At 41.9% G+C, this 12,276-nt stretch overlaps 1 protein-coding gene across 2 annotated transcripts in view; it reads right to left on the reverse strand.

Moving 5' to 3' along the window:
- Positions 1-687: 687 nt before the first annotated feature.
- The window catches only part of igf2bp1 (insulin-like growth factor 2 mRNA binding protein 1), a 56,822-nt gene continuing 45,233 nt past the window's right edge, over positions 688-12,276 (reverse strand). Inside the window, exons 5-15 of one of the 2 annotated variants that reach the window (XM_020608360.1) lie at positions 11,661-11,724; positions 10,407-10,700; positions 6,995-7,129; positions 6,776-6,898; positions 6,415-6,550; positions 6,055-6,171; positions 5,352-5,468; positions 4,460-4,534; positions 4,211-4,342; positions 3,891-4,004; positions 688-2,716 (exon numbers count right to left, since the gene is read on the reverse strand). In XM_020608360.1, coding sequence (XP_020464016.1) covers positions 2,561-2,716; positions 3,891-4,004; positions 4,211-4,342; positions 4,460-4,534; positions 5,352-5,468; positions 6,055-6,171; positions 6,415-6,550; positions 6,776-6,898; positions 6,995-7,129; positions 10,407-10,700; positions 11,661-11,724 — 1,463 coding nt within the window. In that variant the 3' untranslated portion in view covers positions 688-2,560. Of the gene's footprint in view, positions 2,717-3,890; positions 4,005-4,210; positions 4,343-4,459; positions 4,535-5,351; positions 5,469-6,054; positions 6,178-6,414; positions 6,551-6,775; positions 6,899-6,994; positions 7,130-10,406; positions 10,701-11,660; positions 11,725-12,276 lie in introns of both variants that reach the window. The other variant, XM_020608359.1, reaches the window with a different exon arrangement.

The raw sequence follows: 12,276 nt of genomic DNA on the forward strand, positions 1-12,276 counted from the left end.
AATTTGGCTTGAAACCTCGCTTTCACGTGTCCTCTTTGCCCATGATAAAGATCTTGTTATTTTGAACACTTAAAGCCTTCTCATAATGTTTGGCATTTCATGACAATGTCATTACAATAAGGCAGCAGAGGAGGGTCCTTCAGGGCACTGGGCCACAAGAAAAGGGAGTCGCAGTGATTTAATATGACCTGAAGAGGAGGTTGTCTGAATGTGTCAGTCATTCTGTATTATAAAAATCATTGGTAACACCCCCTCTGACATTACCAGGTGAGGAAAAAGAGACACCCATCATGTGTTTGATCACCACGTGTACTTTAGGACCCCCTCTCAAGTTAATACCACTCCCCATTGGCCAACTTTCAGTTTTAGACAACAGCTGCTCCAATCACACTTCAGGGAGACAGAAAGCGTGTTTTCTTTCCTAAAAAACAAAACAAAAACAACAACAACAACAACAACAACAACAAACAGGCAACAGGGCACTCCGCCCTTTTCCTCTCTAGACCAGCATTCTCTCATTCTCTGCTTTGGAAAAAAACTGCCTCGTCATCATCCTGAACTCATTCAATCATCAGACATCACAAAAAAGGGGGGAAAAACAGAAAAAAATAACCAAAGCAACAAGACAATACCTAAAAAAATTATAATTTTTTTCCTTAAAAAAATAAAAAATATTCAGGACTATCAGCTTTTCTTTTCTATTTTTCTTCTTATATAAAACACCAGCAAGCAAATAAAAGGTAGGAATACTGAGGTAACTTTACCCTGAGGTAGGTTTTTTCCTTTTCATTTCTTATCTAATCTGTTCTAATCTTGGCAAGAGCATCCAGGCATAGACCCCGCCCCTCATTATCATATGATGGCAGGGTCTGGAGGCTCCGCCCACAGGCCTTACGCAGACTGGGAGAGAGAACAAGGAAGCAGCTCACCTGTAAATTGATTTTACCTTCTCTGAGCTCAAGGCAAGGCACTTTGAAATGCTTTGCCTTTTTGGTTCCTGCACTCAGCCAAGGTCCCTCTGAGACTTCCTTTGTTACTATAAGCATTAAGGCCCTGTTTGCAAGAAACAAAGATGACTTTAATGCAGGGTTGGCCTAAGAACCCACTGTTCTTCTGGGAAGAAAGTCATCCTGACCAAGGCTGGCTTTGAGTGTCCAGCACTGCAGTGAGCAGAAAGGCTCAGACACACCTTGTCTGTCTGTCATTGCAGGAATATTTCATACAGATGTAGCAAAACCTCACATCTGACATGCTGCCATTAGTACATTCACCTGAGGGGCCGGGCTAACTCACATATCATATATATATAATATATATAAAATATGCCATTTAAGGTGCGGGCCGCTAGCCAGCTAGCATAGCTGCTGGCTGTTCTTTTAAAGTTGTTTTATAATGATATCACATGTGTGAGCTAAGCCGCTGCAATAGAACTGCAGGACCAGCTGCGACCTCTGCACCTCTTACTGTCTCTTGCTGCGCCTTCCGTCACACAGCTAAAAGTAGAGGGGGGAGCTCAATGCCTCCCCAGCTCCTGGCCTCAATATATGCTTCATTATGCTACATATCATAGACAAGGGACTGGGAAATGTATAGAAGACCCCTTTAATAAAAAGCCAGATGGCCAGACACAGCAGCTATTAAGGTTTACATGAAGATTATATATTTACAACCTCATATTTTCTTCTTTTTCCATTATTTTGGAAAGGTCTTTAAAGAGCAGTGTTAACATCTGCGGCCCCTCTTCTGGACTCTCACTGGCTAAGGGGCTAGAGGTGGGTGGGCTAGCACCAGACCTGTAACCTATCCCCTTGTGCCGCTGCAGCGGATTCCATGCTCCCTCTCCCAGCCCTGCTTCACTGCATTCTCTCAATAATAGCTCTGAATAAAACATTTCTATACATATAGTATCTCTATGTTTAAAAAAACCACCCTTAAAATATAGGACTGACTGAAGATGGTTGGAGAGGTCTTTAGAGGGAGACAGAGAAACAAAAAGAGCCTGCTGGTGCATCTCAGGAAACAAACCTGTCCAGCCAGCCTCTCCCCTCTGCTGCGGGTGTCAACCCCTTTGGATAGGTGTAAACAACAACAACAGCAAGGCTCCATCCTTACATGATGAATACTGCAGCCCATGTTGGTTAAACCTATGTTATCCAGGATCAGTTAAGGTCACAACAGATGAGGAGCTGACTGCAGCCCTACCAAGACACACTGGGATGACACCATCTCTCCCTCTTTCCAGCCCACCTTTCCTCTATCCCTCCATCTTCAGTCAGTCTCTCTTCTGGCCTGGCATCTGGTCTCAGTACTGAAGTTTCTTTAAATCGTACTCCTCTTTTTTATTCATCTTTTGATTTTACCTCTCTTGCTCTCTAAATGCCTATCTTTCTCTCTGGCTATCGGGCGTACTCCCTCCCTCTTTATATCTCTCCCTGTCTATCGCTGGGTCCGTGTGTTGCTCTCCTGTATCTGTCCGTCTATCCGTCCATGCATGTGTCTCCGTCTGTCTGTCCATTTGTCGAGTAGGGGTACCCCACGGTGGAGAAGAGTGTGGGGATCCTCACTTCCTGCGTGGCTGGTGGTCCTGAGTCAGTCCCTGCATAGGACTGCCCATCTCTGTGAAGCCCTGAGGCTGAGAGCCAGGGCCCACGCCCATCCCACCTTTCTGTGGCTGTTTGACCTGGGTCAGGATGTCCCGGATCTTCCTTTGTGCCAGCTGGAGAGATGACAGTGGTTTGTGGCAAAATGAAAATTGAAAAATGTGTCTTTTAGTTGTACCAGCATCAACGAGTAAACAAAGTTAGTGGAGAGCAAAACAGAGATAGAACTGAGTGAATACTGGACTTGTATTTGCCAGGGGGGCAGAAACACAACTCTTTTAATGTTATTAATATGTCGTATTATTGATTCTGATATTACACATCTATTACTAGCCACTGTTATAACATTTTGCCATATCAACTCCATGAGGCTCCATGAAGTCACATAGTGCATAACAGTGGTTTCTCTCCTTTGATTCATGCAGGCAAAAAGTTGTATTCCAATTATGGCTTGCCAGGCAAAAAAAAGACTGATTTTTGGTTTGTTTTGTTTTTTTGCTATATGAATATGACTATGAAGACTAAGTGGATTACTATTTCACTCATTTTCTAATTAAGACAGGGAAATCTAGACTGAAATCTAGACTGCTAGCCAAAATAATACCAGAGTGCACTTGCCATTCCCCAGCATAGTGGGCAGGGCACACTTGAATGTGCTTTGTGCTGTGATACCAGGCTCATGAAAATAGAGCCCTGTGTGTAAATAGTGTGTTTAGCTTGCTACAAATGGTCAAGAGAATACATGTAAGAAAGATGATGTTAGAGCAAATTACAATACTGTATATGTAAGGTCAACAAGAAAGATGTATTTAAGTATTATCTGCATAAACAGTTGATGATAAATGGTCTGCTATGTAACAAAGAAATGCCTGTCAAGAGAAGTCTTTTTTTTTAGCTAGCAGAGTTAGCCACAGCTACATATTAGCCTTAGTTAACATAGCAAGCATAGCCCTAAAATTGTTACAGTATTTAATTTTTACAGCATTGTATTTGATAGTAACTAGCCACAGATTCGAATGTTACTTCAATATGCCACTAATTGACAGTAGATGCTGGTTAGAAGGCGTCTGCCATTATGTCAGTTGTTCAAAAGGTTTTTAGGCTAGTAAGAAGTGATAACTTTGGAATGACAAAGATTATCTGACAATGTCAGTATAGTTTGACAATAATAAATATTCATCTGTTTGTTGGTCAAATATGGCTGTAAGTTTTCATGGGATATGTTTAAATTCTTATTGACTCTTGAGTTATATTCTAAAGCGTGATGAGGAAACTCCGTAGGAGAAATACCTGGCTGGCATAGAAATGTCCATTGATCTTAACGATGACCTGGTCATTTTCATCAGGTGTCTGTTCCCTGGGGACCACTACCTCAGCTGCTGTCAGGTTCTGCAGCTCATTCACCTGGAGACACAAATTTTTGGTGCATAAGGAGAGAACGACGACCTCATGGCAGAATGTTGTGAGCTTGGTGGCAAAAAAGGCAGAGGGCGGCCTCTGAAGTTGAGAGCTATGTGTTAAAAACACTTTATGGACACAATTCTCACTATAGCAATGAAAGCATGCCATGCAGGAAAGGGACACTGAAGTGTAAGGTTCAGGCTGCTTACCGTTTTGCCTCCCTTTCCAATGACCCTTCCTGCAGCGGCTGCAGCCATCTTGATATGTGTCTCCAGTTTGACCTCCTCCTTTGGGCCAAAGAAGTTCTCCTCCTTCAGCTTGCCGTAGATTCTACCCTGAGCCTGTAGGACCCCGACAAAGAGTTTCATAACAAACTGCACTATTGTACAAATCCATTGTATTATTGTCTGAGCTGAGATGAAATGTTAATCAGCGGGAAATGTCTTGTTAGTGTTTACCTTAAACTGAGCCTCAGGCGGTCCTGTCACAATCACCATCCTCATTTTAGAGTCCGGAGCTTCAGCTGGGGCAATCTGGAAGAGGAGAGAAAATAAAGAAAAGGAGAGAAGAAGAAAGAAGAAAAGAAATGAATGACATTAAAAATGCTATGTATTTATTTATGTTTGTGATGGACTGGTGATCTGTCCAGGTATATTGTACAGGCATATAAAGGCTAAAGTGCCTATGTAGCTTCAAGTGAGTGGGGAAAACAACAGGACTGTTAATAATTTGGATTTTAGGGAAAAAATGCTATTGTGAGACAGGATGTAATCTCTCCTGTAGCAGAACATGATCTGGAACATACAGTGTCAAGCTGACATTGTCAAAGGAGTGAAAAAGTCTGCTGCTGTAAGCAGGAGGTCATCTGGACACGTTACTTCTGAAATGACATGCATGTTGTATTTTTAAACTGAAGACATTATGACCACATAGACTGAAGGAAGAGCTAGACTGAAGGTGTTTCCTTACAAGGTGAGCTTGAGTTTTGTATTCACTTTTTTCATTTTCTTTTTTTTTTTTTGACAAGTATTCTGAGGGTTCTTTCTTGACCACACGATGGTGACGTAAAAACTAAAATAAAGGTAGAAGAACAACACTAAATGAGTGTGTGAGCATTTTTAGTAATTCTGAGATTCTTTCATTTGAATTTTAGCAGCTGGGACAGTATGAGGAAGAGAAGAGAGACTGTGATGAGTAAATCAAACAAAGTGTAAATGTGCTTGGACAAAAACAGGATTCTGAAGCGTTTAGGGGACATGCCTTCTTAATTCCTTGAGGATTTTTATTTCAAAATGTACTTTCTCTGTTCAACATGTAGCATGCCTTGTAAACCTCTGGTGAAGTACAGACCTTAATGGAGGCCCCAGCAAAGCGGCTCAGCTGTTTGATGTGCTGTCCCTTCTTTCCAATGATGGCTCCCACTGCCTGAGCTGGGATGTATACATGGACTGTCTCCTGCTCTGGAGCCTGAAGACACACAAAGCAAAGACTTCAATGCGAACTGAAAATCTGTTTGGGATTGTGTAACTGCTGAGCAGCTGGTGGAAATCTTAATTCTGGTGTGATACAGAAGCAGAAGCTCACTGCCCTGCTCTATGAACTTGGAGAGAAGAGTCAACATATACAAATATAAACAACTCACTTCTCAAACTGGAAAAGTAGCACGAAGACTAAGTAGGTGACACTTTGCATCACTGGTGTGATGGAAATTACTGGATTATGTGCCTTTGCTCTTTTATGCAATGTACTTCTGCTTCTCATGTTTGACACTACACACACATTCAGTTCCTAAACACACCTACACACTGGTTCAAACTCACAAAACAAAGCAGATATACAAAATGCTATTACTTTTACTTCCTAATGTCAGGATGCAGTTGGTGCCATAATGCTGCTCTAGACTGAAGATCTTATGTCTCTTTAGTATTTCATGAACAAAACTGTTTTGGTGGCCACATGTTTGACTATAACAGGGAATCACTGTTGGCTGCTTAAGAAACCAGAGAACCTTCTAGTGAATTAGACAGGTATTGCATAAAGCTGGTATTCTTACCCCAAAGCAGCCATAAGGGGCACCACCGACAGCATTTCCAGGGGGAGGTGGGGGCAAATTAGAGGAAGAGGGGAAGAGGCCCAAAGCGCCCAGGTTGAGGCCGGGGATCAGGTGGGTCTGTTGCTGTGGAGAAGGCTGCATGTTACTGCAGGAACCATGTGGAGGTATGTGGAGCATGTGCGTGTGGCAAAATCTGATATTTTAGTTCTCATGCCATATTAAAATTAAAAGAAAAATCACTGTTGCCAAGAGATTAGGACAAATAGAAGGAAACCGATTTTAAAACAGAGATAAACATGATTAAGTAATTAAATGTTGTGTTGCTGTTGTGTGTGTGTGAGTGCGCACATATGGACTCACATTCATAGCAGCAATGTCGTTCTCATAAGCCTCTCTGACCTTCTTCATGATCTCCACCTCAGCCCGACAGCAGGCTTCAATGGAGCCTCTAACTGTGATGGTTCTCTCTGGATTGTACAGCGTCAAGTCCTGCAGACTGTTTAGATCGCACACATACAGCTGATCACTGCTCTGTTCATTTTAAAGACAATTTAGCTCCCTAGTTCAGGTGCTGCAAAGCCTCTTGGAGTAGCCTAGAAACTCATGTGTTATGCAGATAGGGTTCTTACCTTACCATCTATCCACCAAAACTAAATCACAAGGTTGATTTTGATCTCTGCACTTTACAAGACTCCATTGCATATGTGTGTGTGTGTCTTACGGGGAAATGGTGATCTTGGTGTCAGTGTCCTGCTCAATTTTTTTCAGGTTGCGTCCCTCCTTCCCGATCAAGCGTCCAACAAAGTTGTTGTGAGCCAGAACCTTCAGAGGAACCTCATCAGCACTGTAAACCAAATGAAATGTATTAATATTTCACACAACACTACACAAACAAACTGTGCCAGGGATAATTATTTAAAAATTGTTATCTAAAACCTACGTCTTGGTGTCTTTAGCTTCCTGTTGCATGATGTCCAGGATCATGCGGCAGGCGGCGGAGCAGCCCTCAGGGATGGAATGGATGCTGATGGGCTTCTCAGCTGCACCTGCATTCTCCTTGCGATGCACATCAATCCTGCAGCAACAGCAGAGATGATAATCACTTTATGAAGTCACTTTATTCACCAGGTTTATTTAATTTAGACATTATGAGGGAAGGTCCACAGAACGATAAAATACAATATCTACCAAATAAATAAATACGTGGATCATTCCACAGTGATCAGACATTTACACACAGGCTGGAATGAAAATGGTTCCTCATTCTGTCAGTGTAAACATACTAAATGTATGAGCACATGATCTGGTGCCTATACATTTTGACACTGTATGTAAATGTCCTTATCATCTGATAGATCAGTGGTTATGTAATGGGTTTATTTAATAAGGCAACATCAGACAAAGAAATCAGGAAATTCTTATTTGTTGTCTTTTTTACTTCTAACATTCAGTTATTTTTGATCTTTCCTATATTGTTAGCAAACTGTGAATAACTTCAAGACCAGCACTACATGGACAGAAAGCCACCATGTTGTCCACATACAGTACACAAGGTGGTTAATGAGAGAATGGCCAACCATACGCCATGTTCCACATCCATTTAACTGCACTGACAGATGTTCAGAAGAAAAGGAGATAAACCACGACTCTGTCAAACCGCATTGTTCACACAGAAAGAAGTAGATACAGAAATTTCCCATCTTACTTTCATGACTTTTTACGACTGGTCTGTGGACCAGAAAATCAGGATTGTCACTAGAAACCCAGGAACGCCTCTTTGGTACAGTTTGGAAAATGATTTATAAGGTCCAAAGCTTTAGCAGCAGCCACAGTATAAAACTTGTATTTCTTTTAAGGCAAAAACACGCATTTCAGTGTCTTGGCTGAGTTCAGAATCAGAATCAGAATCACCTTTATTAGCCAGGGGTGTTGAATTTGACTCCAGTACAGAGGCTTTCAGTGAAAAAAAATGTGTATTAGGAAAATAAAAACAAAATACTTATAAAATATATGTGTATATACACACAGTTTAGTTTCCAGATCGATATATACAAAGGTATATTTACAAGGTATTGCACTGAGGGCTGTCATTCTGTTATACAGTCATGGGTTAAGTGTTCATCAGAGTGACGGACCTGAGGGAAGAAATTGTCCTTGTGTCTGGTTGTTTTGGTGCACAGTGACCTGTAGTGTCATCCGGAGGGGAGGAGTTCAAACAGTGCGTGTCCAGGGTGTGGGGGGTCTGCAGAAAATTTCTACGCCCTCCTTTTGACCTGTGACGTGTATACGTCCTCCATGAAGGACAGACTGGCACTTCTTTCTTCAGTCCTGACTGGCTGCTGTCCTGATGGGTTGCTAAACCAAACCAGACAGTGATGAGCAGAGAACAGACTTGATGATTCCTCTGTAGAACTGTATCTGTAGCTCCTGGCGCTACAGATACTTTTTGAGCTGGTGCAGGAAGTACATCCTCTGCTGTGCATTGTTGATGATGGAGCTGATGCTGAACGTCCACTTCAGGTCCTGGGAGACAGTGGAACCCAGGAACTTGAAGGACTCTACTGCTGATACAGTGCTGCTGAGTATACTGAGTGGGAGGGCTCTTCCTTAGGTCCACTGTCGTCTCTCCTGTTCTGAGTGTGTTCAGCTCCGGGTTGTTGCGACCACATCACAGGGCAAGCTTTTTAACTTCCCCTCTGTAGGCCAACTCATCACTGTCATAGATGAGACCAATGACCGTTGTGTCATCTGCAATTGGGTGGAGTTTAACAGAGGTGCGGTCATTTGTGTAGAGGAAAAACAGCAGCAGGAAGAGCACACATCCCTGGGGTCACCTGTGGTGATAGTCTGGGTGCTGGATGTGGATTCCCCAGCCTCACCTGCTGCTTTCTGTCTGTCAGAAAGCCGGTGATCCACTGACAGGTGGGGACAGGCACAGTGAGCTGGGTCAGTTTAAAGTAGATGATGATGATGGTGCTAAACACCAAGATGAAGTCCACGAAGAGGGCCCATGCATAGGTTCCTGAGGACTCGAGTTGTTGCAGGATGTTGACTGCATCATCCAGTGACCTGCAGGGGATCTACGATGTCCTTCACGTGGGCCAACACCAGTCTCTCAAAGGACTTCATAACTACAGATGTCAGGGTGACAGGTCTGTAGTCGTTCAGTCCACTGATGGAGGGTTTCTTGAGGACTGGGATGATGGTGGAACGTTTGAAGCAGGAGGGGACTTCACACAGCTCCAGTGATAACAATTATCAATTACATCAAGGAAGCACTGAATCACACAATGTTTAAATGTGCTTTAAACAGATATATGGAATTAGTGTAAACTGTGGATAACAGAACAGAACCTGTAACATCTGTTACAGATTTAGAAATAATACTAAACCGTAACAGCTTAACTTTTATGCATCTTCTGCATGTTACAAGCCAAATTTAGATACAAACTGCATCAGATGCAAAATGACATAATTCAATATTTAAATGAATGTACATCCTCAAACTAATGCTGAATTTAGAAGTGTAACAGGTAGGTCAGAGGAGAGGTGTTTGTACTTTTTTTCTCACTTACTCTGTGCAGAAAACAGGTGAGCGTGCGCGGTGTCTGTGTAGAAACCAATGTCCTTACACTTTCTTACATTTTCTTGGCAGCAGACAAAAAAAAAAGCTTTGTGATGGTGGTGATTGTCAGAAGCAACCTTTTTAAAGTTTTAATTTGAATTACTTTTATTGGCTAAGTATGTAACACACACGAGGAATGTGTCTCCGATACAAAACCGAGGCAGACATCTTCGGCGCCAACTCACACACCAATGGTGACACTATCCCAGCAAGGCAATGCATTGAAAGCAACTTGGGAGTCAGTGTCTTGCACAAGGACACCTCGACATGTGGACTGGGAAGAATGGGAATTCAACCGGCAAACGTCCAGTTAGGGAACGACCGTTCTACCAGCTGAGCCACTGCTTTCTGAAATAATAAATCAAACTGATATATTCTAACAGCACCTCGTAAAGATAATGTCCACAACACTGGTCCTTAGTCAGTGCAGACTCATGAAGATCTACCCATAATACTACATCATTTTCTTGCTGATTCTGAGATGCTTGACACATGCAAATGTTGAGAATGTTGTCAATTAATGAGTGTTGTGTGTATCTGAAAACTGTGTGTTTTAGTGCTTCCCCAAAAGCCTCTTCCCAAGTCAGGCAGGTCACTCTTTGACTCAGACGCTGTGTGTTTATCTAACTATTATCACACTATTGTTGTGAACACGGTTTTCATTCTGAGAATTATATCAGTTTGAAGCTACAGTGTGGAGTTAAACACAGACACACACTGCACTCACTTGCTCTGCGTCTGCTTGGTGATGTTGCGAATGGTGGCACCCTCCTTGCCGATGATGGCTCCGACATACTGTGTGGGTACCAGCAGTCTCAGAGGGATGTCAGCGTGCGGAGGTTTGGGCGGCATCCCGGAGCTCGGGGACCCACCGCGGGGCCCACCACGAGGCCCGTAACCAGGCCTTCGGCCATTATCAGGCCCCCGCTGGCCTCCCTCCAGCTCAGAGGCATCATCAGGAATGTAGGAAACACGTAAGGTGTTGTTCTCAAACTGGTACCCGTTCAGCTTCTGGATGGCCCTGGGAGAGACAATAAATGACTGCGCGGGGGAGGTCATATACAGCACTTGGAATGTAATTCATACAAAGTTACATCTCTATACATTTCATATAGACTGTCTGAAAATGCTGATGCTACATTGTTGCAAATGTCTTTGTCTGTTCAGTTATATTACAGTAATGATCCTTATTATCAACAGTAGTAGCAATGTTACTAACAGGAAGAATAGAGATAAACTTAGTTAACACACTGAATGGAAGTCAAATGATAAGGATGTACACGAGTGAGCCTTAACATTGGATGGATTACTGACTGGGCTACCGGGCATAAGCCCAGGAGCCCAAGGCATTGGGGGCATCCAAATGACTACAGAAAGAAAGCTGCAAAATGAGGAAAAAAAAAAAAAAAAAAGAGATGCTAAACCACTAAAAGAGACACGAAATGACTAAGAAGAAACAGACAAGATCCAAAGACAGCAAAACAACTACAAAAATACTGCAAAAGGCTAAAACAGACTCAAAAGAAGTTAAAAAAATATGTGCAAAATGACTACAGAAATATGCAAAACAAATAAAGATTAACACAAAATGGACAAAGGAGGTAAAAAACTAACTAAATAAAATTGCTACTTTGGACAAGAAACTGACGACAACACAGTGGACAGTTCTGAGTTACTTTCTTTGGTGTTCCTATATTGAGATTCACAGAGCTCATGTTTCTAATTGTAGTTCATTTAAATGGCCACTAGATGTCACAAGTGGACCGTAGACCACACAACTTGCTAATCTTACTGCATGAAGCTACATTATACTATATGCTGGACTGTATTGAATAAATATACAAATCTCTGTCTAGCACACTTTCGAATATTCTGTAACACATTAAATGAGGACATGTTTAAATGGAACCAAGAGCACACAGACCCAAAGAAAAGACTTTTCAAGATGATACAGTTAAAGACTGAAAAAGATATAACTTACTGCCTGGCCTGCTCCCGGGACGCATATGTGACATTAACCACTGCGGTTTCACTTTCTGTGTTCACTGAGAGAAAGAAAGACTCTTTAATACAACATGTGCTGATTTGTTATTATTAAATCATAACGTTGACTGCTGTAGAAAGAGTCTCTGACACTGTCTGAGACGCAAATGTGCCATATTTTCCTAAATTAAACTCTGGTGTCACAGTGGCCCCTGGCAGGACATATAGATGGATTAAATCAACACAGTACAGAGTACAAGACACACAGATGAGAGTTATAATCCATACAGTTTACAAATGGAACCAGCAACTACAATTTTATTAATGATTAATTGACTTATATAAGTCTATATTTGACTTTTTTAGGCTTCTTACATCTAAGTATTCAATTCAAGTCAAAATACTAATAATCTAAAATGCTAAATACAGATATAAAATACAATGTGAAACTGAAATAAACAAGGGTTGATAGCAGTTGCCAATCTGTATTTGGTCCACAGTATCCAATGGTGTCAAAAAAGCCCCCAGTACAGGAAAGCCTTAGGTGTCAGGTAATAATACAGCTGTGATATTGTGAGTGACATTGTTTGCCGATGTGACTTTCTGTATCATAT

Source organism: Monopterus albus, unplaced genomic scaffold (assembly GCF_001952655.1).
Source record: "Monopterus albus unplaced genomic scaffold, M_albus_1.0 scaffold92.1, whole genome shotgun sequence".
In the NCBI taxonomy this organism is placed as follows: Eukaryota; Metazoa; Chordata; class Actinopteri; order Synbranchiformes; family Synbranchidae; genus Monopterus; species Monopterus albus.